We start from the raw sequence: 24,563 nt of genomic DNA on the forward strand, positions 1-24,563 counted from the left end.
CAGCCATCACCCCACGCATGTCCCCATGCACATCCCTGTGACCCTACACCCACACCCGCACACACGTCCCTGTGTGTCCCCATAAATGTCCCTGTTTCCCTCTGCACATCCTTGTCCCTGTCCCTGTGTCCCCACACATGTCCCCGTGCACATTCCTGTTCCCAGACACATCCCCACACACATCCCCATAGGTGTCCCCATGCAAGTCCCCATTCCCCGTGCATGTCCCCACGGGTGTCCCCAATCCCCATGTGGGTCCCCATGTCCCCATGCACATCCCTGTGGGTGTCCCCATGCATGTCCCATGTCCCTGTGCACATCCTGGATTCCCACACACATCCTCATGCACATCCTTGTGCACGTCCCCATGTCCCCATGCATGTCTTCACACAGGTCCTGGATCCCCGGGCTTGTCCCCACAGGTGTCCCCACTCCCCACGCGTGTCTCTGCGCATGTACTGGCTTCCCACGCTCATCCCCACGCTCATCCCCATGGGTGTCCCATCTCCCTGTGCACGTCCTGGTTTCCCACGCACATCCTTGTGCACATCCCTGCGCATGTCTCCATGCATATCCCCGTTCCCCATGCATGTCTCCATGGGTGTCCCCAGTCCCCGTGCGTGTCCCATGTCCCCATGCGTGTCCCGTCTTCCCACGCTCATCCCCATGGGTGTCCCCATGGATGTCCCATGTCCCCGTGCATGTCCTGGTTTCCCACGTACATCCTCGTGCACATCCCTTCGCGTTTCTCCGTGCACATCCCCGTTCCCCGTGCATGTCCCCACGGGTGTCCCCGGTCCCCATGTGTGTCCCATGTCCCCACACACATCCCAAGCTTCCCACGCTCATCCCCACGCTCATCCCCACGGGTGACCCCTCTCCAGCGGCCGTCCCCCCTCCCCACCTGCTCTTGGGGTGGCGAGCGGAATTCGCGGGTGCGCCGGGCGGTCTCGGCGGCCGACATGGTGAGCGCCCGCATCAGCTGCCCATAGCGGCGGTGCTGGTCGCGCTGCAGCCGCTCCACGTGCCGCTCCGAGAAGGCGACGATGGCCTCCACGCGGTGCTGCAGCTCCCGCTCGCAGAAGTACTGCAGCAGGTTGCACATCTGCGCCCGCAGCGTCAGCGGGGAGGTACGGGGAGAGGGACATGTGCGTCCCCAAAGTGGGGGGGGAGACAAGGTGGGGGGGGTCCCCAGGGATGCTGTCAACTGGGGTGACCGGGGAGCTTGGGGGGAGTTGGGGACCCTCCTGGGGGTCCCTGGGGATGGAAGCTGGGGATGGGGACAGTGGTTGCACTGGAAGGGGACATGGGGACAGGCACCCCAGGGAGGGGACATGGGCCACCCAGGGCTGTGAGACACCCCCCCCCCCCCGGGGGGGTCATCTCACCTGCAGCTTGACCGACTCAGGCAGCTTCATCTGCAGCAGCCCTTCCTCCAGCCCTTCCTTCTCCTCCTCCTCCTCCTCCTCTTTCTCCTTCTTCTCCTCCTCCTCCTCCTCCTCCATCTCCCCCGCCTCGATGGCCTTCCTCCGCGCCTCCTCCTCCTCCTCCTCGCCATCGGCTGGGGCCTCCCGCCGAGGCTCCCCAAAGACCCTGGGCTCGATCATCTGGAGGACACGGCGCACGTCCTCGTCCCCCAGCGCACCCACGGCCAGCAGCGCCGACACCAGCTTCAGCACTGGCACCAGCTGGAATTCCACGCTGCCGCCCACCGGATCCCGGGCGTGGGGTCCCCCGCCGGCCACCGCCTCCGCCAGCATCCTGATGGCCCGAGCCCCCAAAGCCCCCAAGGGGATGCCAGGACTGAGCGGCGCCCGCCCGCTGCCGGCCGCCAAGACGAAACAAGGTTCGGCAAAATGGGGCTGGGGTCGCAAACAGGCGCTGGGACCCACGCCAGGGGGTCCAGGCGCTCGCCCGCCGTTGGGGAAGAGGGTGATGCTTTTGGTGGCTTCGGTCATGGGGATGATGAATTCGGCGCTCATGGAGGCACGGGCGCGCTGGGCGGCATCGAGGTGCATGGCCAGCAGCAGGTCGTAGTAGCCGGCGCGCAACGGTCCCGGCAGCTCGGGGCTCTCGATGGCGAAGAGGAGCTGCGCCTGGTCCACGTGGCTGCAGAGCGCGTGGGCCACCCGGTTGTTCCCCAGGGCGCAGACGGCGCAGTACAGCTTCAGCGTGTGCCACTGGAACCGCAGCAGGTCCAGCTGCTCCGACAGCTCCATGATGTCGATGCACCTGGGGGGGGGGCGGACACACACACACGGGGGTCGGCATGGGACGCCTGGGGCCCTCCCAGTGATGGGACACAAGGGGACATGACACCTGTATCTCCTGGTCCCCTGGGTCCCCCGGGGATGGGACCCCTGGGGACACAACACCAAGGTCTCCTGGGGATGAGACTCTGGGGGGCCCTGGGGATGGGACACCCAGGTCTCCTGGGGACAGGTTCCCTGGGTCCCCTGGGGATTGTGACCCCTTGGTCCCCCAAGAATAGGACTCAAGGGGACATGACACCATGGTCCCCCGGGGATGGGACCCCTGGGGACACGACACAGAGGTTTCCTGGGGATGGGACTCTGGGGACCCCTGAGGATGGGACACCCCGGTCTACTGGGGACAGGTTCCTTGGGTTCCCTGGGGACGGGATCCCCAGGGACACAACACAGAGGTCTCCTGGGGATGGAACCCCTGGGTCTCCCGAGAATGGGACTCAAGGGGACATGACACTGAGGTCCCCCAGGGATGGGACCCCTGTGGACACAACACCGAGGTCTACTGGGGATGGGACCCCTGAGTCCCCCAGTGATTGGACCTGGGGGTGGGATGACTAGGTGATCCCCCCAGTGGTGGATCCTCGGGGTCCCATGGGGGTACAACACTGAGGTCTCCCAGGGATGGAACCCTGGTCCCCTAGGGATGGGATGACTAAGTCCCCCAGGGACTGGACCCCTGTGTCCCCTGGGGGTACAACACCTAGATTCCCTGGGGATGGGATGATTATGTCCCCTGGGGATGGGTCTCCTGGGGGTACAACACCAAGATCCCCAGGGGACAGGACCCCTGGGTACCCAGGAGATGGGACACAACGTCAGGGTCTCCTCAGGGGAGGACATATGGGTGTCCCTTGGGGCTGGGACACATCGGGGTCCCCTGGGAGCAGGACATGCAGGTCCTCTGGGACACGATGCCAGGGTCCCCTGGGGCAAGACATCAGGGTCTTCTGGGGGAAGGACACCTCTGTCCCTTGGGTGGCAGGACACCAGGATGCTGGGGTCCCCTAGGGTGGCGATGGGGAGGACGGGGGTCCCCGACCTGTTCTCCTCGGGGATGTGGAGGGCCATCATGACGAGGGGCTCGGTGCACTCCACCACCCAGCCCTGCCGCTCGCTCAGGCGGGTGGTCTCCACGCCCAGGAACTCGTTGGGCATACGGCTCCAGGTGACGGGCGTCAGGAGCTGGATGGCCAAGCGCGGTGGGCACTGTGGCTCCGGGTTCTTCCGCTCGCTGCTGAACATGGCAGCCGAGATGGGCATGATGTTCTGGGGGGGCACAAGGGGTGTGAGACAGGGTGGACCTGGGCATCTGGGACGCCTGCTGCCCTCCCCCTCCTCCCCAAGACCCCCAGGTTCTCCTCAGTCCCTCCTACAGACCCCACAACCCTTTGTAGACCTCACTACCTCCCCAGTGGTCCCAGTTCTCCTGGGTCTAGACCCAAAGACCCCCAGCACAGGGGGTCTAGCTTCCCCTTGGTCCAGACCCCACTATTTCCCCACAGACCCCACTACCTCCCCCAAGGGTGACCTGGGGGGCAGAGGGGGGACCCAGGTGTCACCTTGAGCTTGCCCAGCTCGAACTGGATGACGTTCTGGCTGGTGGGGAGGGCGAAGACGGCCGGGAAGAGCTTGGTGTTGGGTTCCACCTGCACGGACGAAGGCGCTGAGACCAGGGATGGAGCTGCCGAGCCCCCGGGATGGTGACAGAACCCACCCCAGCCCATGTGGGGGGCCATGGGGTGCAAGGGGGGGGGTGCAGGTGGGGGTCCATCCCACCTGGAAGAAGGTGTTGATCTCCTTGCCGTTGGCAGTGAAGGTCATGAGGCCGGTGGCCAGGTCCACCAGGCAGCCGATGACGAGGTCGGTGTGGCTGACCCGCGCCTGCTGCGTGGTGCTGGCAAACTCCCCCCCCCACACCATGTAGCAGTTGCTCCGCTTGATGCTGGGGAGGGTCGAAAAGGGGGGGGTGGGCTGTGGGGGCCAACCTTCCCCATTGCCCCCTCAAGGGACCCCCCCCAGGTCCTGAACCCCTTCCCCATCACCCCCTGGAGATGACAGTTTGGGGATCTCAGTTTGGGGGTCCTCTTCCTCGTTGCCCCCCCCATCGGATCCCCGATGTCCCCCCCACCCCTGCTCCCGTGGTACCTGTCGTGCACGTTGCCCTTGTCATCACCCATGGTGACGGTGACGGTGCGGACGCGGGAGAGGTCGAAGGTGGGGTCGTGCTGGTGGAAGTCGGGGGTCACCCAGCCCACCCAGACGCTGGAGGGCTCCTGCCCCGCGAAGATCCGCACCGAGTAGTAGTACTGGGGGCAGAGAGGTCGGGGGGGGCCGTGAGGAGGGGGGACAGGGATGGGAGGGGGACAGGGATGTAGGGATGGAGATGGGGGACAGGGACCACAGGGATGGAGACAGGGATACAGGGATGGGGGACAGGGACCATGGGGATGGGGACAGGGATGCAGGGGTGGAGGACAGGAATGGGGGACAAGGATGGGGGACAGGGATGCAGGTACAGGGGACAGGGATGGAGACGGGGATGGGGACCAGGAGGGGGATGGGGGACAGGGGCCACAGGGATAGAGACAGGGATACAGGGATGGGTTGCAGGGATGGAGACCACAGGGATGGGGACAGGGATACAGGGATGGGTTGCAGGGATGGAGACCACAGGGATGGGGACAGGGATACAGGGATGGGTTGCAGGGATGGAGACCACAGGGATGGGGACAGGGATGCAGGGGTGAGGGACAGGAATGGGGGACAGGGATGCAGGCACAGGTGACAGGGATGGAGACAGGGATGAAGGCACAGGGGACGGGGATGGGAGACAGGGATGTGGGGATGGGGGACAGGGACCACAGGGATGGAGACAGGGATACAGAGATGGGTTGCAGGGATGGAGACCACAGGGATGGGGACAGGGATGCAGGGGTGGGGGACAGGAATGGGGGACAAGGATGGGGGACAGGGATGCAGGCACAGGGGACAGGGATGGAGACAGGGATGAAGGCACAGGGGATGGGGATGGTAGACAGGGATGGAGACCACAGGGATGGGGACCACAGGCTGCTGGGATGGGGAGAGCAGGATGCTGAGGTGCGGGTCAGGGTGCCAAAAGGAGGGATGGAGACACCAGTACAGGGATTTGGGGGGCGCCACCCCCCCACCTACCGTGGTGGTGTTCATGATGACCTCGGGGTCGTCACGCTCGTCGGGGACCACGTCCTCCTCGAGACGGGGGACAGTGGGCACTGCAGGGGGGGGCGTGAATGGTGTCTTCCTGGCCTTGAACAGAAACCTGGGAGGCATGGGGGGGGGGTGTGATGTGGGGCACCTGGCCCCACACACCCCATGGCTCTGCTCACCCCATAGCCATTTGTCCCAGGACCCCACCATGGGACAATGCCCTCCTGCACCCCATCACCCTGCCGTGGGACAATGCCCCCCCCATGCACCCCAAAACGCTGGGATGGGGCAATGCCCCCCCTAAACCTGCCGTGTGACCTCCACCCCATCCCCACTCACCCCCTCCGGGTCTTGCCCTTCTCGGTGGTCGCATCCTTCTCGTTCTCAACACGGGGCTGGTCCCGGGGGGCCGGGGTGGCCGGACCACCCCCAGGCCCCTTCTCGCCCTCACCTTCGCCTTCGGGGTTCCTGGGCCCGGCTGAGCGACGGAGGCGTTCAAATTCGGAGAGGGGTTCGAGGCTGACGTCCTCGGGGGGCTCAGGGGGGGCCTGCGGCAGGGGGGTGGCCCCGGGGGTGCAGCGAAAGCGAGGGTGGAACTGGACGGGGAGGCTGAGGCGGAGGAAGAGGAGCTCGGGCGACGTGGCCGGGGAGCTGGGGGCTCGGTGGGCTAGCCGCAGGCATGGCGGCGTCTCCACTGTCCCATCCATCCTAGTCACCTGTTGGGACCCCCCCACACCGGCGAGGTGTCACAGCAAGGGTGGTGATCCACGGGGATGGGGGACCTACAGGGATTGGGGACCCCTCCAGGATGGGCATCACCCCATCATAGGGATACCTGGGCATTGGGGAGCCGTTGGGGGTCAGGCATCACCCCATCCCAGGAACCCACAGGGATCGGGGACCCGTCAGGGATGGGAATCACCCCACCGGGGGGGGGGATGACCCTCAGGTATTGGGGACCCCCATGACAACATGCATGACCAACTTGGGGGCACCCAGGGATCAAGGACCCTTTACACCCTGGGACTCTGCAGGGATGTGCATCACCCAGCCCTGGGGACCCTCAGGGACCCCCTGCACCCAGGGACCCCCCAGCACCATGCACCACCCAGCCCTGGGGACCCTCAGGGACCCCCTGCACCCAGGGACCCCCCAGCACCATGCACCACCCAGCCCCGGGGACCCTCAGGGACCCCTTGCACCAGGGACACCCCAGCACCATGCACCACCCAGCCCTGGGGCGCCCTGGAGACCTCCACATCCAGGGACCCCCAGCACTGTACATCACCCAACCCTGGGGACCAGGGACACCCCGGCACCATGCATCACCCATCCCCAGGGACCCTCACACCAGGGGACTCCCCCGTTCCGCCCCCCCGTAACTCCCATGGGACCGACCCCATCCCACCCAGGCTCCCCCTTCCCCATCCCCTGACCTCCAGTTGGGGGTGGTCGGGGGGCACTGGGACGAACTGGGGGAGGCTCTTGCTGAACCAGAGGGTGATGGGTCTCTTCATGTTGATGGCGAAGGGCTCGTAGCCCTCCTGCAGCCCGCAGATGCTGAAGAACCGCAGGCTGCCCACCTCCTGCCCCAGGTTCAGCCGCCCCTCCTGCTCCAGCCCCAGGCTGCACACCGGCACGAAGCCTACGGTGGGATGCGGGGGGTCAGCGCCCGGACCACCATCACCACCCCCCCGTCCCCGTTAGACCCCCCGCAACTCACCCTCGCCCACGTCGAAGTCCTTGAAGGCCAGCTCGGAGCCGGCGTCGCTGATGAGGACCTCGCCGTTGAGGGTGAAGGTGATGTGGCTCTCCGTCAGGTCGATCATGCAGCCCACCACGTCCCCCGCCTGCCAGGTCCGGCCGAAGGGTTCGCTGCCCACGTGCCAGCGCTGTGCCTGGGGGGACACACACACACACAGAGGCTTGGGGGGGGGGGAGCTGGGGCAATGGGGGACCCAGGGGATGTGGGGCAATGGTGGCATTTGGGGAGCAGGGGGGACCTGGGGCATCAAGGGGAATGGGGGTCCCAGGGGGTCAGATGGGACCCAGGGGTCCTGGGGCACTGGTGGCATATGGGGCGTCTGGGGGGACCAGGGGGGATCTGGGGCAATGGGGGGCCCAGGGGATGTGGGGCGATGGTGGCATTTGGGGAGCAGGGGGGAGCTGGGTCATCAAGGACAATGGGGGACCCAGGGGACTTTGGGAGGGCAGTGGGGGTCCCAGGGGGTCAGATGGGACCCAGGGGTCCTAGGGCACTGGTGGCATATGGGGCGTCTGGGGGGACCAGGGGGTATCTGGGGCAATGGGGGAACCAGGGGACCTGGGGGGGCAATGGGGGTCCTGGGGGCATATGGGGACCCAGGGGCAATAGGGGACTGGGGGTGATGGTGACATTTGGGGACCAGGGAGGACCTGGGGCAACGGGGGATGGACAACCGGGAGCATTGGTGGTCCCAGGAGACCAGGGGCACGGGTGGCATTTGGGGACCAGAGGGGACCAGGGGCAATGGGGGGGACCTGGGGTGTCAGGGGCTATGGGGGTCCCAAGGGAGTATGGGGGTCCTAGGAGGGTCTGGGGATCCCAGGGGTGCTATGGAGGTCCCAGAGGGGTCCCAGGGGGGTATGGGGGTCCCAGTGGGCTATGAGAGTCCCAGTGGGCAATGGGGGTCTCAAGGTGAGTATGGGGGTCCCGAGGGGGTCCAGGCATCCCAGGGATGCTATGGAGGTCCCAGAGGGGTCCCAGGGGGGTATGGGGGTCCCAGTGGGCTATGAGAGTCCCAGTGGGCAAGGGGGGTCCCAGGGGGAGTATGGGGGTCCCCCGGGGGTCTCACCCGGTGCCCATTGAAGACGTAGGCGAGGTCATCGGCACCCAGCTCGGTGTCGGGGCGCAGGTGGGGACGTGCCCAGCCCACCCGCATCTCCCCGGTGGTGACGGCCTCGAACTCGAAGTACCACTTGCCGGCCCGCACCGCGTAGCTCCGTTCCGCCCGGAAGATGCGAGACTTGTCCCCCCGTCCCCGTGGCACCCCCTGGGCGGCTGTGGGGGGACAACGGGGTGTCAGAACCCCTCGTGGCACCCTGCACCCCCCCCATGGCACCCTGCCTCCTCCCTGAACCCCCAAAGGGCACCCTGAACCCCAGAACAGCACCCTGCATCAGCTCTGCACCCACAAATTGCACCCTGCAGCCCCCGACGGCACCCTGCATCTCTGAAGATCACACCGCAGCCCCCAATGGCACCCTGCCTGTTCCCTGCACCCCCCAAACAGCACCATGCACCCCCAAAGGGCACCCTGCATTCACAAAGAGCACCCTGTATGCCCAAATTGCACCCTGCACCCTGTCTGCTTCCCAAATGGCACCCTTTATCCTCCCTGCACGCCCAAAAGGCACCCTGCACCCCCAAAGGGCACCCTGCACCCCCAATCAGCACCCTGCACCCTCAAAGGGCACCCTACACCCTCTCTGCTCCCCCAAACAGCACCCTGCACCCCCAAACATCATGCTGTACCATCTCTGGTCCCCCAAACAGCACCCTGCACCCTCAAAGGGCATCCTACTCCCTCTCTGCTCCCCCCAAACATCACCCTGCACCCCCAAACAGCACCCTGCACCCACAAAGGGCACCCTGCACCCTCAAAGGGCACCCTACACCCTCTCTGCTCCCCCAAACAGCACCCTGCACCCCCAAACAGCACCCTGCACCCTCCCTGCACCCTCCAAGGGCACCCTGCACCCCCAAATTGCACCAGAATCGGCTCCCTGCCTCCTCCCTGCACCCCCACAATGGAGCCCTGCCCCCTGCAAAGGACACACCCCCCCCCCCCAAAGCCGGTCACTCACGGCTTTCCTGGTCGGGGGGCTCGATGTTGTAGCCGTAGCCGAGCAGGGTGCGCACCGCCTGGCACAGGCTGTCCCGGTTTGTCTTCTTGGTGCGCTCGTCCAGGAGGTGGTAGGGCACCAGCCGCGGGTTCCGCTTGTTCTTGATGTCCTGGGGACGGGGTGGGGGGACACGGGGACACCACCGCCGTCAGCGCGGGGACGTGGGGACACCACCACCGCCGCCACGGGGTTGTGGGGATGGGAGGACGTCGGCGCCGTGGGCATGGGGACGCTGCCGTGGGCGTGGGGAGGTGGGGACACCACCTCGGTGGGTGTGGGGACAGGGGGATGGGCGGACATGGAGAACCACTGTGGGGACATGGAGAACCACCATGGGGACATGAGGATGGGGGAACATGGGGATGTGGAGAACCACCGTGGGGACGTGGGGATGGAGGGACATGGGGACATGGAGAACCACTGTGGGGACATGGAGAACCACCATGGGGACATGGAGGGACATGGGGATGTGGAGAACCACTGTGGGGACATGGAAAACCACCATGGGGACATGGGGGTGGGGGGACATGGGAGTGGGGGGACATGCGGATATGGAGAACCACCATGGGGACATGGGGACATGGAGAAGCACCGTGGGGACATGGAGAACCACCATGGGGACATGGGGACATGGAGAAGCACCGCGGGGACATGGAGAACCACCATGGGCACATGGGGATGTGGGGACATGGAGAACCACCGTGGGGACATGGGGATGGGGGAACATGGGGACATGGAGAACCACCGTGGGGATGTGGAGAACCACCATGGGGGCATGGCGGTGGGGGGACATGGGGACATGGAGAACCACCATGGGGACATAGGAACGTGGAGAAACACCATGGGGACATGGGGATGTGGGAACATGTGGACACTGCCACTGTGAGCATGGGCATGTGGGCACACCACTGTCATGGCCATGGGGACGTGGGGACACAGGGACACCACCACTGTGGGCATGGGGACATGGGGATGTGGGGACACAGGGACACTGCCACTGGGCATGGGGACACCACCACCATGGACATGGGGACAAGGGGGCACAGAGCACCCACAGCCATGGGCATAGGGACTCAAGGTGGGGGCACAGGCACATGGCGGGGGGCACAGAGGAACCCCAACCCTAAGCATGGGAAGATGTGGGCAAGGGCACACAGGGACCAGAGCAACACAGGGGGTCCCGGGGGACGTGGATGCTGGGGATGGGGGTCCCGGGGTGGAGGGAGGGGTCCCGGGGGTGCCCCCCACCTGTAGGGTGCTGTAGGTCCATCCCTGCTGGACGCGGTCGCGGGCCCAGACGTTGTGCCCGTTCTCAGCCAAGCGGTCGACCAGTGTCAGCTGCGCCGGCGTCAGCTTCACGTGCGCCAGGTCCAGCGGCGCCGGCTTGTACCCGTTGGACATCGTGTACCTGGGGGGGGGGCACTGCCTGAGACCCCTCCCCCCTTCTGCAGGCAGACCCCCTCTGCAGACCCCCCACCAGTGACCCCAGACTGGGACACCCTGAGACCCCAAACAAGGTTCCCCCTAACTGGGAGCTCTGCCAACCAAAGACCCCAAAGCCAGGAGACCCCATCTGGGACCCCCCCACACCCAGTTGGGGACCCCCCACTACCTGGGAGCTTCCCCGACCAGGGACCCCCCCCAAAAGGACCCCTGACCCAGGGGACACTTGAGTGGGACCCCAAACAGGGACTCCCAGTTGGGGACCCTCAGCCAAAGACCCCAACCCAGGGGACCCCTGACTGGGACCCCCACATTGCAGACCCCCAACCAGGGACACCTTCCCCCATCAGGAACTCCCCAACCAGGACCCCCACCCTGCAACCTATCACCTCCCTGACAAAGACCCCCAAATCCCCCCCCCCAAACCAGTAAAACACCCCCCGAAAACTTTGACCCCCCCCAAACCCAAGCCCCCCACCCCATCCCCATCAGCTCTAGGGCTCCACCCCCCCCAGACCCCCCCAGACCCCCCACACCCACGTTTTAGGGAGTTTGATCTTTTTGAGGTTCTCCTCTGCTTTCTCGTCGGCCATGCCCACATGGCAGCCCAGCGCCAACAGGGTCCTGGGGGGGGACCCCAAAACTCAGCCCCCTGCCCTGCCAGGGGGGCACAGCATGGGGGGGACCCCAAAACCCATCCCAACCACATCCAAGGGGCACAGGGTGATGGGAGACCCTGAAACCAGCCCCCCCCGGCCCATTTTGGGGGGGACATGGCAAAAAGAGGGGACCCCAAACTCAGCCCAGACTAGTCCAGGGGGGCACAGAGTGATGGGGGACCCCAAAACCCAGCCCCCCCTTCCCAGCCCAGTCTGGGGGGATATGGCAAAGGGGGGGGAAACCCCAAAACCCAGCCCCAGCCAAGTCTGGGGGGATACAGCAAAGGGGGGGGAACCCCAAAACCCAGCTCCAGCTCCTCTTCCCAGCCTCCCAGGCCCACGATGACCCCCCAACCCCCCACGATGCCCTCCCCGACCCCCCCCTCACTTGAGGGTCTCCCCAGACATCTGGAGGTTGTAGCTCCGCTCGGGCTCGGGCAGGCTGTGGAAGCTCAGCAGACAGGGGTGCAGCCGCCGGTTGTCATCCCGGATCTGGGGAGGGGGGCACAGGGTCAGCATCTCCCCCCCCCAGGAGACCCCAAACCCTGGTGGGGATGGAGGTGGGGGGCTCTGCCACGGCACCGGGGTGTCCCACTGCACCCCAGGGGCATTGGGGGGGCTGAGAGGGGCTTGCTGCACCCCAAGGGGCTCGGGGGGGGCTCAGGGGGTTCCACTGGACCCCAGGGGATTTGAGGGGGGGGGCCTCAGGGTGTCCAAGGAGGGTTGAGGGGCTCAGGGGGTCCCACCACCCCCCAGGAGCACCCGGGGGGCTCGGGGGGGGGGGGTCTGTCCATCCCAGGGGGTCCCACTGCACCCCAGATGGATTGGGGGGGGCTCATTGCACCCCAGGGGGGTCAGGGGAGGCTCAGGGCGGTCCACTGGACCCCAGGGGGATTGATGGGGGGGCTCAGGGGGTCCAAGGAGGGTTGAGGGGCTTGGGGTGTCCCACCACACCCCAGGAGCACCTGGGGGGCTCGGGGGGGGGGGTGTTTGTCCATCCCAAGTGGTCCCACTGCACCCCAGATGGATTGGGGGGGGGTCAGGGGGAGCTCATTGCACACCAGGGGAGTTCAAGGGTCCCAGGAAGGTTGGGGATGCTCAGGGGGTCCCCACCGCACCCCAGGGGTACTCGGGGGGGAGTTGTGGGGGGGTCCGTCCATCCTGGGGAGACCCACTGTACCCCAGAGGCTCTGGGGGTGCTGGGGGAGCCCTGGGGGGGTCCCCAGGACTCACAGGGCCGTAGGTCCAGCCCTGCTCGATGCGGGTCAGGGCCCACAGCTCGTGGATGTTCTCCGCCAGCTTCTCCCGGATGCGCTCCAGGTGGGGGGGCAGCACAATCTGGGGGGGGGGGGGGGCCACAGGTGAAGGGGTGGGCACAGCCCCGGGCGGGGACCCCAAAACCAGCCCCCCAAATCTCCCCTGCCTCCAGCACCCCAAACTCCTGGCTGGGCACCCCTAGCCCTCTCCATCTCCCAGCATCCCAAATCCCCATCCATGCCCCCCCAAACCCCTCCAGCACCCCAAAACCCCACCCAAGCCCCCCCAAACCCCAAACCACCCCTCCAGCACCCCAAAACCCCCATCCAAGCCCTCACCAACTCCCCAGCACCCCAAAACCCCCATCCAAGCCCCCTAGCATCCCAAACCACCCCTCCAACACCCCAAAACCCCCATCCAAGCCCCTGTCCAAGCCCCCCAGCACTCCAAACCACCCCCCTACCACCCCAAACCCCTATCCAAGCTCCCCCAAACCACCCCTCCAGCACCCCAAAACCCCCATCCAAGCCCCCCAGCACCCCAAAACCCCCACCCAAGCCCCACCCCCAACCTCCCCCCCCGGCCCCCACCTGGAGGGTGTCCACAGGGCAGGGGGTGAAGGCGGTGTGGGGCAGAGCCTGCGTGGGTCCCAGGAGGCTGCGGGTGCCGGGGGGTCCCTCGCCCCGATACGCCTTGATGGGCTCCAGACGCAGGCGCTCGCGGGGCAGCAGGGCCTCGGCGCAGGGCGAGTACCCGGGGGGGGGCAAGAACTGGAACTCCCCATGGCGGCCCCCCAGCAGGAACCGCAGCCTGGGGCGGGGGGGACAGCGGAGGCGTGAGCCCCAGACCCACGGCATCCCCACGGCATCCCCCGTGCAGTGACCCCCCCCAGTCCCTCGTGGTCCCAAGGCGTCCCCCCCCAGGTCCACAGCATCCCTCCAGTCCCCCCAACACCCTCCCAGCCCCACTTCCCCATGGCATGCCCCCCAGCATCCCCCCAGCATCCCTCCAGTGCCCCCAACACCCCCCCTAGCCCCACAAGCCCATGGCAAGCCCCCCACCATCCCCCCAGAACCCCCCAGCATCCCTCCAGCCCCCCAACATCCCCCTAAACCCCCCCAGCATCCATCCAGCCCCCCAGCATCCACCCAGAACCCCCCCAGCATCCCTCCAGCCCCCCAACATCCCCCTAAACCCCCCCAGCATCCGTCCAGCCCCCCAGCATCCGTCCAGACCCCCCCCAGCATCCCTCCAGCCCTCCAGCATCCCTCCAGCCCCCGAACATCCCCCCAGAACCCCCCCCGAATCCCCCAGCAACCAGAAGACTGCAGACCCGCACCCCACAGCATCCCCCCATCACCCCTCCCCAGCATCCCTCTAGCCCCACAGCATCCCCCCCCAGAACCTCCCCCCTCCCCAAATCCCCCAGTAACAAAAGGACTACAGACCCCCAGGTACCCCCTCACCCCCCCAGCATCCCCCCCAACCCCAACATCCCCCCCATCACCCCTCCCCAGCATCCCCCAGCAAGCAGAGGACCGCAGACCCTGGGGTACCCTCAGCACCCCACAACCCCTCCATCACCCCGAGATGGGCTGGGGGGGAGACACACGGACAGGGGACAGGGGACAGGACCCCCCCCGCGGCCTCACTTGACGCCGGCAGAGAAGCTGGCGACGGGGGAGAAGAGGGCGTCGAGGTTGAAGCTCTCCAGGACCCCCTGGACCGGGCAGCCGTTGATGCGGAAGGAGGCACTGGGCACCCCCAGGTCCAGGCAGCAGCTCACCACGTCCCCGGCAGCCAGCGCCCGCCGCTGCGGCGAGGCCACCGCGCGTGCCACCCCGCCTGCGGGACACGCCGTGGCACCGGGGGGCATGGGGGGGCACGGGGGCACACGCTGTGACGGAGGTGGGGGACGCACCGGGGGAGAGGGGTCACACCAGGGGATGTGCCATGGGACTGGGGACGCGCTGTGGCACATGGTGTGGCACTGGGGACACGTTGGGGGACACGCCGTGGCACCGGGGGGGTATGGGGGGGACACGGAGTGCATGGGGGGACATGCTGTGACAGTGGTGGGGGACGCACTGGGGGAGAGGCATCAGACCAGGGGATGTGCCGTGGCACTGGGGACACACTGTGGCCCATGCTGTGGCACTGGGGACACATTGGGGGACACGCCATGGCATCGGGGGGCTATGGGGGGACATGCTGTGACAGTGGTGGGGGATGCACCAGGGCAGAGGCGTCACACCAGGGGATGTGCCATGGGACTGGGGACACACTGTGGCGCACGGTGTGGCACTGGGGACAGGTTGGGGGACACGCTGTGGCACTGGGGGGGCATGGGGGGACATGGGGCACATGCCAGAGGACACGCTGTGATGCTGGGGGGGACACACCATGGGAGAGGCGTCACACCAGGGATGTGCCGTGGCACTGGGGACGTGCTGTGGCACACGCTGTGGCACCGGGGACATGTTGGGGGACACGTCGTGGCGCCAGGGGGGCACAGGGGGAACACGGGGTGCACAGGGGGACACGCTGTGACAGCGGGGGACACGCACCGGGGGAGAGGACATCAGACCAGGGGACGTGCCGTGGCACTGGGGGACATGTTGGGGGACACACACGGGGCACGCCAGGGGACAGGCTGTGACACTGGGGGACAGGGGACACACTGGGGGACGGGGGGCACACCGGGTGTGCAAAGAGGATTTATGGGGGTGTGCAAAGGCAGCTCCGGGGGCATGCAAGGCAGCGGGGGGCACGGGAGAAGGGGGCTTAGGAGGGTGTGCAGGAGGGGACGTGCACGAGGGGGATCCACGCACAAGGGGGGGGTCTGTGCACAAGGGGGGTCCGGGCGGGTCGTTACCTGTCCAGAGGTGGAGACCGTCGAAGGCGAAGGAGCAGAGGTCGTCACCGGCACCATTGCCCCCCCAGCCTTCGCCCCCCCCCGGGTAGGGGCTGTAGCCCCCGGCTGCCGCCCAGCCCACCCGGAGGTGGGTGGGCTGCGCCGTGAGGAAGGGCTGCACCCGCTCCACCGCCACCTCGAAGTACCACTTGCTGTACTGCGTCGAGCCCTCGTGCGTGCCCAGGAAGATGTTGGGGCGCACGCTGCGGTGGGGAGGAGGGGGTCAGCGCCGGGGACCCCCCAGGAGCACCCAGAGAACCCCAGGAGCACCCAGAGACCCCCAGGAGCAACCCATGGGCACCCAGAGACCCCAAGGAGCACCCCAAGACCCCCAGGAGCAATCCATGGGCACCCTGAGACCCCTAGGAGCACTCAGAGAAACCCAGGAACATCCCATGGGTACCCAGGAACATCTCAGGAGACCCTAGGACCCCTCTGAGACCCCCATGAGCATCCTAAGACCCCTAGGAACAACCCAAAGGTCCCCAGAACCCCCCAGGAGCACCCCAAGAATACCAGGAGCATCCCATGGGCAGCTAGGAGCACTCCAGGATGCTCCAAGTCCCCCAGGAGCTCCTCAAGACCCCCCAGCACCCCTCCAATTCCCCCAGGAGCACCCCAAGTCCCACAGGAGCACCCCAAGTCCCACAGGACCATCCTAAGGACAACCAGAACCCCTCCAAGACACCCCAGGACTCCTCCAAGACCCCCAGGAGCACCCCAAGTCCCACAGGACCATCCTATGGACAACCAGAAACCCTCCAAGAACCCACAGGGAACAACTCAAGGTCCTCCAGGACCTCCCAGGACCCCCAGGAGCACCCTAAGCCCCGCAGCCCCACCAAGGACCCCCCACCCACCTGGTGACGTAGTTGACCAGCCCAGTCTGGAGCAGCAGGTCCCGCCGGGGCAGGAGGTTCTCGGTGATGAGGTTCTGGTTGGAGCGGACGGCCACGGCATTGCAGACGCAGAGGGAGCAGAGCACATCCAGCACCTGGGAGGGGGGGGGACACGACACATGGACACGCCTGCACATGCCTGCACACACGTGTGCATGCTTCCCCCCCCCCCAAAGGAGGGGACCCCTCCTCACTTTGTGGTTGCGGCCGTGCTTGTCCAGGAGGGAGATGATGGACTTGATGTGGTTCTCCTGGATGATGTTGAGGACCTCGGGGCTTTCAATGAGGACGCAGTACAGCACCTCCAGGATACCTGTGGGAGGGACCCCAGACCCCTGTCAGGGACCCCAGACCCACAGGAGGGTCCCTACACCCATAGGAGGGTCCCATTCCTCGTGCAAGGGTCACTGGCTCCATATGAAGGTACTCAGCTCCGTGCATGGACTCCAGCTCCATTTAAGGGTCCTCAGCCCCATAGGAGGGTCCTCAGCCACATAGGAGGGTCCCCAGCCCACCATGAGCCCCCCCAGCCCCCCACGAGGTCCCCACTGACCCGAGGAGGCCTCCAGCCGGTCCAGCTTGCTGACCAGCCAGTCCAGGTTGGTGGAGAAGAGGGCGCAGTTGGCGCGGTTTCCCCGGATCAACGAGGCTGGGGGGCACCGGGGGGGGGGGTGTCAGAGACCCACAGCACCCCCAACTGCCCCGGGCACCAGCCCCTGCTCACCCCACGGCACCTCATACCACCCCATAGCACCCCATATTGCTCCATAGCCCTTTGTCCCACCCCATAGCCCCCATCCTGCCCCATGGCACCCTGTCCCACCCCATAGCACCCTATCCCCCCCCACAGCCCCCCATTCTGCCCCACAGCCCCCCCCTGCAGCCCCCCATCTGCCCACCCAGCAGCTCGTAAAGCAGGTTGACATCCCACCCCACAGCCCCTATCCCACCCCATAGGCCCCCCCCCCCAGCAGCCCTCCATCCACCCACCCAGCAGCTCATAGAGCAGGTTGACGATCTTCTTCCAGGAGGCGGCCGCCTCCTCGCCGGCGAACTCTGCGAAGTGGGCGGCCGTGCTGTACACGTTCAGGCGGTCGATGCAGTTCAGCACCAGCGTGATCATGCCCTGAGGCCACGGGGAGGGTCAACACTGCACCCCCCCCAACTCCCCCCCCCAACCCCCAACCCCATGGCCAACCCTGAGTGACCTCACGAGACCCCCAGCCAGCTCTGGGGACCCCATGCGTCCCCTCTGTGGCCCCCAAGCCCAGGACCACCCAACCCCAAGAGCCCCCCAACCCTAGGAGCCCCCCCCCCGCTGCGGGGGGTGGGGGTCCCACCTCCTGCTGGAAGAGGTTCTGGCGGCCCCGCAGGGCCCGCAGCCGGCTCTGCCGCTGCTCGTGCTGCAGTTCGGCCGGGGGGGGCTGGAAATATCCGATCAGGTCCTGCAGGCTCAGGATGACGGCGGCGATGGGCAGCGTGGGTGGGGGGGACCCCCTGCCCCTCCCGCTCAGGCTGTCCAGGCTCCTGCGGAGGGGGGGGCGCAATGGGGTCAGCACCCTCACATTCCTTCTGCCATCCCCGCGCACCCCCAGGTCCCTGTATCCCCCCCTGCCCCATACATTCCCCCACCCCACAACCACCCAATGTCCTTATACCCCCCCCCCAGCTCCACGCAGGACCCCCCAGCCCCACTGTGTGCCCCCCCCACAGCCCCATACACCCTCCCAGCTCCACGACCCCCCCCAATGAAGTGCCCATAGAGCCCAGCCATGCTGTAGACCGTCCCCATACCCCCCCCATACCCCCCATATCCATGGCCCCCCCCATGCCCCCCCACGCCCCCCCACCTGATGAAGTGCCCATAGAGCCCGGCCGTGCTGTAGACCATCCGTGCCGCCTGCGATTCCTGACGCTGGGAGCGGGTGAGGGACAACGCGTCGTCCATGTGTCCCTCCTGGTGCAGTATGGCCTGGGGGGGGGGGGGGGGGGGGGGCGGACACGAAGTGGTCAGTTAGGGGACCCTCTCCCAAAAAATCCCAGAGACCCCCAGTACAGCCCAGTGCCTTGCAGAGACCTGCCCTGTGCTCCCCAGTAACCTCCCAGTACCCCCCCGCAGGGCCTCCCAGCACCCCCATAGCCCCCAAAGGCCCCCTGGGGACCCCCTAGTGCCTCTCAGAGACCCCCCCTGAGCCCCCCAATGACCCCAGAGACCCCCAAATCCCCCAAACCCCCAGCACCCCCCCTACAGCCCCCGCAGAGATGCCCCAAAGACCCCTTAGAGACCCCCTAGTGCCTCTCAGAGACCCCAGCCTTCCCCTACAGCCCCCCCAGAGATGGCCCAGCAGCGCCCCCGAAACCCCAGGCCCCCCCGAAGCCCCCCACCTTCCTCTTGAGCAGCCCAAGGCGCATGGCCTTGGTGTCGGCAGCGGCGTAGGTGAGCCAGAGCCCGCTGGCCACGTGCTGCACGAAGCAGAGGGACTCCCCGTACTTGATCTCGGGGGTCCCCATCCCCTCCACGTCCCGCTTGGCCACCACCTCCAGTTTCTCCTGTTTGGGGGGGAGAGGGGGGTGTCAGGGGACCCACAGGGGGACCGGGATGGGGACAGGAATGGGGACCGGGACTGTCACAGGGACAGGGATGGGGATGGAGACCCACTCATGGGACTGGAATGGAGACCAGAATGGGGACCCACGTGGGGACCAGGACCTTCACGGGGACGGGGATGGGGACGGAGACCCACACAGGGACCAGGATGGGGACAGGGATGGGGACAGGGACTCACACAGGAACCAGGATAGGGACCTACATGGGGACAGGGACCCACAAGGCGACTGGGATGGGGACAGGAATGGGGACCAGGACCTTCACAGGGACAGGGATGGGGACCGGGACCAGGATGGGGACTGGGATGGGGATGGGGACCAGGACCTTCATGAGAACAGGGATGGGGACAGCGACCCACATGGGGACCGGGATAAGGACAGGAATGGGGACCGGGACCTTCAGAGGGACAGGGATGGGGACAGGGACTCACACAGGAACCAGGATGGGGACCTACATGGGGAAAGGGACCTACAAGGGGACTGGGATGGGGACAGGAACAGGGACCAGCATCAGGCTGGGACCAGGACAGGGACCAGGATGGGGACAGGACTGGGTCGGGGACCAGGACAGGGATGGGACCAGGATGGGAACCAGCCTGGGGACAAGGACCAGGATGGGGACCCAAACGGGGACAGACCAGAGACCACTCCCCACCCCAGGGCACCAAGTGCCTGAGTGACCCCATCCCTTGGGGACAACCAGACCACCCCACGCCCCCTGACACCAGGTCCCCCCCCTCGCCCCGGCTGGACCCCCCCATCCCCGTCCCTGTCTCCCACCTTAGAGGCACGGAAGCAGAAGGCGGAGGCGCGGGTGTTGGCAGCGGCCGCCTCCACCACGGCCAGACCCTTGTCCTCCGTCAGCGCCAGGTAACGTCCCGTGGTGACGTGTCGCAGGCGGAAGGGCTGGCCCCACTTCAGGTGGCTCCCACTCCAGCTGGGGGGGACACACGATGGGTCACCGGGGGTCAGGGCACACAGGGGTGGGTGAGGGGGACACGGGCATGGGTGATGGGGACGTGGGGATGGGTGATGGAGACACAGGGATGGGGATGAGGACACGGGGATGGGTGATGGGGACGTGGGGATGGGCATGGGGATGTGGGGACACAGCATCAGGATGCAGGGATGTGCCACGGGCTCACAGGGATGGAGGGGACACAGGGTGGGGATGCAGGGGTGGGACACAGGGACATAGGGATACGGGGGATGCAGCGTGGAGATGCAGGGATGGGACTTGGGGACACGGGGGATGCAGTGTGGGGACACAGGGATGGGTCATGGGGACCCTGAGAAGGCAGACTAGGGATGCAGGGATGCAGCGTGGGGACACAGGGATGCCTCGTGGGGATGCAGGGGACACAGTGCAGGGGTGGGTGGCAGGAACGAGGGGACATGGAGGACACGGGGCGAGGACGCAGGGACGAGTCCCAAGGATGCGGCGTGGGGACACGGGGATGCTTCACGGGGACCCCCAGGATGCAACGTGGGGATGCCAAGCCAACAGGCTGGGCTGCAGGGTCACCTCGGGGGGCTGTGACATGGGCACAGCAATACGAGGGACCCCCCCACACACACACCGGGACCCCCCTCCCCAATACCTGATGCGCAGGGGCTCCAGGCGCCAAAGGGACCGAGCGTGGGTGCAAACGGCTCCTCCCTCGTAGTTCACCACACTGCTGTGGGGACGTGGCCCGTTGGAACACCAAGGGGACGGGGACAGGGACCCCCTGCCACACACCCCACCTCAGGGAGGGGGGAAACCGAGGGTCCGGACCCCCCCACCTGCGCTCCTCGCCCTGCTCTGGCGCGGAGGTGGTCAGACACTCGTCCATGTGGCCGTGGAAGAGACGCATGACGTGGCCACCCGTCACGTAGCCTGGGGACACCCAAAGAAGGGGGGGTGTCGGGGGGGGACGGGGACGACCCTAGGGTCCACTTCACCCAACTTGGGGTGTCGTCGTCCCCCCCCAGTCCCACCAGCACCCACCTTCCTCCGAGCCGGAGCAGATGGGGTTCATGTTCCAGAGGGTTTGCATGAAGGAGGCGTCCGCCTGCAGCTCCCCGCTCGCCGTGGAGAGGTGCTGGGGACACGCGTGTCACGGGGGGACACACACGTGTGTCACGGGGACACACACGGGTGTCTAGGCCTGTGAGACACCCCCCCCCCAACACACGGAACCCCCCTTGACACGCATGCAAGGTCTCGCGTGAGGATGGGGAGCCCGGAGGAGCAGAGCACGGCTCAGTGGTGCACACTCGCACGGCCCTTGCACGCTGGGGTTCACTCGTGCACACACATGGCCCTTGCACGCTGGTGCTTGCGCACGCAGCCCTTGCACAGTGGGGCTCACTCGTGCACACGCTTGCACGCTGGCGCTCGCTCCTGCACACGTGCAGCCCTTGCGGGCCGCAGCAGGCTCGCGCACACACGAGGCCCCCGTGCACCAGTGCTCGCTCGTGCGCGTGCAAAGCCCCATGCCCCCCTCCCCGTGCCCCCCCCCTCACCAGGTAGCGCTCGGAGGAGACGCTGACGAGGATGAGGTCATCGCCCACCCGAACCTTCTCGCCCTCCGAGCGCTGCTTGGACGCGGGGTGCATGGTCCACCAGCACGCCTCGCCTGTGGTGGTGGGGGGTGGTCGGGGGGGCACTCCAGGGCCCCCAAACCCTTGGGGGACCCCTCCTGAACTTATCACTCCCCAGGGCCCATAGGGACTCACCACCCCCCGGGGGATGCAGGGCATCCAATGTGGGACCTCCCTATGGGGACCCCCCCAACCCTGGGTGACCCCCTGAAACCTGTGACCCCCCCAAAGCCCACAGGGACCCTCCCAGGGGGACCCATCAGCCCCCCCCAACCTTCAACCCCCTAAAGCCCAACAGGATCCAGCCCCCCAAACCCAAGGGACCCCCAAACCCCTGCCACCCCCCATAAGCCTTTAGGGACCCTCCAAACCCCAGCCCCACCCCCAGCCCTTCAGGCCCCCCCTTACCAGCCGCATCCTTCTGCAGCCCCACGTCGAAGGCCAGTTTGTCAGTGACTGAGCGGGAGGTGGTGAGGCAGCTCAGGTACTGGGGGGGGACACACGGACACCCCGTTATGGAGGTCCCCAGCCTCCTGGCTCCCCCTGACCCCCCCCTTTCGCCCCCCCCCCCCCGCAACTCACCATGCCACTGTGGGAATGCCGCAGGAGGATGGCATGGCCGTAGAGCAGCGTCCGGTGCCCCCCGCCCTGCGATGACTTGGGGGGGGGGGGGGAACGGGATGGGGGGGGTCAGCAGGGACCCCCCCAAACCTTCCCTCCCCCCTCCCCACCATCCCGAGGGGGCTGCTGCCGGCTGGCGGCACCCCGGGCTGCGGGATAACCCGTGCAACGCACAGCCCTTGTGCGAGACCCACGTTGGGGTACGCTGTGCCTCGCACGGCCCTCGTGCCAGGGGCGTGCACCCCGTGCAATGCATGGCCCTCGTGTCAGAGCTGTGTGCCCCGTGTGTCGCACGGCCCTCGTGCGAGACCTTGCATCAAGGTAGCCCCTGCGTTGCATGCCCCTTGTGTCGGGGTACCCCGTGCATTGCACACCCCTTGTGTCCAGGGGACCAGTGCATTGCACATCCCTTGTGCCAGGGCCGTGTCGGGGTTCCCAGTGCATTGCACGCCCCTCGTGCCCAATTTACATCAGGGTACCCCACGCATTGCACGCCACTTGTGCCGGAGCTGTGTTGGGGTACCCTGTCCATTGCACGCCCCTCGTGCTGGAGCCGTGCACCCCGTGCACCAGGCCCTCGTGCGTTGCACGCCCCGCGCTCACACCTGGGGGTCTGCAGCGGGATCCATGCGGAATCGTGGGGCTGCGGGCTGGGAGGGGCTGGGGGGGGTGGTGGATCGGGCAGGGGGAGGGGGGGCACACCCGGACGCCTGGGTCCATGCGGGGGTAGGGGGGCAGCAGAGCCCCCCCGGACACTTTGGGGGGGAGTGGAGGGTGCAGAGGAGGATGAGGCTGAAGGTGAGGCTGAAGGTGAGGATGAGGAGGGGGGGTCACTGCACCACAGTGGCACCTACCCACTTATCCAGGTCGACCCCCTGGTGTGGGCATGGGGGGGGGGGGGAAGAGAGATAGAAGCGGGGGTCAAGGGGGGTTGGGACCCCCTCCCAGACCCCCCCCGCACCCCCCCGGACCCACCTCGCCCCCCGTCTCGGAGCTGTTGGCCAACATCTCCTGCAGCGCCCGCACCGAGAGCGACTGCTCCAGCACGAAGCAGCAGACGGCCAGGTCGGGGGGGACATTCTGGGGGGGGGACACACACGGGGGTCGGGACACCCACCACCACCCTGGGTCCGTGCGGCGGACAGGGGGTCCTCCTGTGCCCCCTGCCGGGCAATTGTGGGGTGCCCACGTCCCCCTCTCGGGGGGGGTCCTTGTATGCGCGTTCCTCCCCCCCCCCGCCACCAGCACGGTAGATTGGGTGCCCCCCCCGCGTCCCCCTTCCCAGGGATGGGGGGTGTCCGGTGTCCCCCACGTCCTTATGTGGGGGGTATCGGGTGCCCCCCACCCCGTGCCGGGTGCTATAGGGTGTGTGTGCCCCCCCTCAGTCCCCAAACCGGGTGATAGCGGGGGTCCCCCCCAGTCTCCATCCCCGGCAACGGCGGGGTGCCCCCACGGGGTGCCCCCACACCCCCCATCCCCACGCCAGATACAACACCGTGTCCCCATGCCCCCCCACGCCCCCCCCGGGTGCCAAGGGTGCCCCCCCCCCGCATCCCCACACCAGACGTACCACCGCGTCCCCACATCCCCCCCACCCCGACTCCCCAGGTGGGTACCAAGGGGGGGGAGTGTCCCCCCCGTGCCCCCCCCCACTTCGTGCCCCCCCCCGGACCTGGGCGTTGGAGGTGGGCTCCAGGGAGCAGAGCCGGTTCCCGAAGCCCTCGGCCGCCAGGCAGAGCTTGAGCTGCTCCTTCAGCAGGGTGGTCGTGCACTGCAGGACCACCTCGTCCTCCTGGGGGGGGGGGGGCAGGGGAACCCTCAGCGCCCCCCTCCCGCCACGGCTCGAGGAGAGAGGGGGAAGACCTGGGCCCTGAGTGAACCCCCAAACCCGGGGGGGGGGGTAGAACCCCCTGGGTGAGACCCCCAAGTCAAAGGAGGGCGGGGGGGGGGGCAGGAGCCCTGGGTGACCCCCCGCCAAGTCAAGGGGGGGCTATGGGGGGGCGGGAGCCCTGGGTGACACCCCCCCCAGCTAAGGTGGGGATAAGACCCCTGTGTGCCACCCCCACCCCAGTGGGGCTATAGGGGGGGTGACAGCAGCGTGTCCGTCCCCCCCCCCCGGGCACAGAGGGGACCCAGGCCATTCGCGCCCCCCCCCGGCCCCCCCCACCTGCTCCCGTCGCTCCGGGCCCCCCCCGGGGCGGACAGATTCCTCCCGCGGGCCGGGGATGCCACC

General features: G+C 67.3%; 1 protein-coding gene across 8 annotated transcripts in view; it reads right to left on the reverse strand.

Annotated features, from left to right (window-relative positions):
• Nucleotides 1–24,563, reverse strand: part of RYR1 (ryanodine receptor 1) — a 62,923-nt gene that overhangs the window by 36,589 nt on the left and 1,771 nt on the right. For 4 of the 8 annotated variants that reach the window (XM_069776725.1, XM_069776720.1, XM_069776721.1 and 1 more), the window contains exons 2-37: nucleotides 24,003–24,122; nucleotides 23,306–23,410; nucleotides 23,185–23,205; nucleotides 22,292–22,366; nucleotides 22,118–22,196; nucleotides 21,632–21,744; nucleotides 21,114–21,207; nucleotides 20,909–21,002; nucleotides 20,725–20,802; nucleotides 19,904–20,060; nucleotides 18,902–19,066; nucleotides 18,367–18,488; nucleotides 17,857–18,043; nucleotides 17,507–17,642; nucleotides 17,070–17,165; nucleotides 16,711–16,829; nucleotides 16,478–16,611; nucleotides 15,579–15,820; nucleotides 14,356–14,548; nucleotides 13,294–13,513; nucleotides 12,680–12,784; nucleotides 11,835–11,938; nucleotides 11,328–11,411; nucleotides 10,593–10,752; nucleotides 9,306–9,453; nucleotides 8,294–8,499; nucleotides 7,183–7,357; nucleotides 6,896–7,104; nucleotides 5,799–6,175; nucleotides 5,445–5,571; nucleotides 4,416–4,576; nucleotides 4,047–4,212; nucleotides 3,830–3,916; nucleotides 3,310–3,536; nucleotides 1,389–2,232; nucleotides 905–1,105 (exon numbers count right to left, since the gene is read on the reverse strand). In XM_069776725.1, coding sequence (XP_069632826.1) covers nucleotides 905–1,105; nucleotides 1,389–2,232; nucleotides 3,310–3,536; nucleotides 3,830–3,916; nucleotides 4,047–4,212; nucleotides 4,416–4,576; nucleotides 5,445–5,571; nucleotides 5,799–6,175; nucleotides 6,896–7,104; nucleotides 7,183–7,357; nucleotides 8,294–8,499; nucleotides 9,306–9,453; nucleotides 10,593–10,752; nucleotides 11,328–11,411; nucleotides 11,835–11,938; nucleotides 12,680–12,784; nucleotides 13,294–13,513; nucleotides 14,356–14,548; nucleotides 15,579–15,820; nucleotides 16,478–16,611; nucleotides 16,711–16,829; nucleotides 17,070–17,165; nucleotides 17,507–17,642; nucleotides 17,857–18,043; nucleotides 18,367–18,488; nucleotides 18,902–19,066; nucleotides 19,904–20,060; nucleotides 20,725–20,802; nucleotides 20,909–21,002; nucleotides 21,114–21,207; nucleotides 21,632–21,744; nucleotides 22,118–22,196; nucleotides 22,292–22,366; nucleotides 23,185–23,205; nucleotides 23,306–23,410; nucleotides 24,003–24,122 — 5,931 coding nt within the window. The remainder of the gene's footprint in view (nucleotides 1–904; nucleotides 1,106–1,388; nucleotides 2,233–3,309; nucleotides 3,537–3,829; nucleotides 3,917–4,046; nucleotides 4,213–4,415; nucleotides 4,577–5,444; nucleotides 5,572–5,798; nucleotides 6,176–6,895; nucleotides 7,105–7,182; nucleotides 7,358–8,293; nucleotides 8,500–9,305; nucleotides 9,454–10,592; nucleotides 10,753–11,327; nucleotides 11,412–11,834; nucleotides 11,939–12,679; nucleotides 12,785–13,293; nucleotides 13,514–14,355; nucleotides 14,549–15,578; nucleotides 15,821–16,477; nucleotides 16,612–16,710; nucleotides 16,830–17,069; nucleotides 17,166–17,506; nucleotides 17,643–17,856; nucleotides 18,044–18,366; nucleotides 18,489–18,901; nucleotides 19,067–19,903; nucleotides 20,061–20,724; nucleotides 20,803–20,908; nucleotides 21,003–21,113; nucleotides 21,208–21,631; nucleotides 21,745–22,117; nucleotides 22,197–22,291; nucleotides 22,367–23,184; nucleotides 23,206–23,305; nucleotides 23,411–24,002; nucleotides 24,123–24,563) is intronic. The other 4 variants (XM_069776724.1, XM_069776723.1, XM_069776719.1 and 1 more) reach the window with 3 other exon arrangements.

The sequence above is a fragment of the Haliaeetus albicilla genome, chromosome Z (genome assembly GCF_947461875.1).
Source record: "Haliaeetus albicilla chromosome Z, bHalAlb1.1, whole genome shotgun sequence".
In the NCBI taxonomy this organism is placed as follows: domain Eukaryota; kingdom Metazoa; phylum Chordata; class Aves; order Accipitriformes; family Accipitridae; genus Haliaeetus; species Haliaeetus albicilla.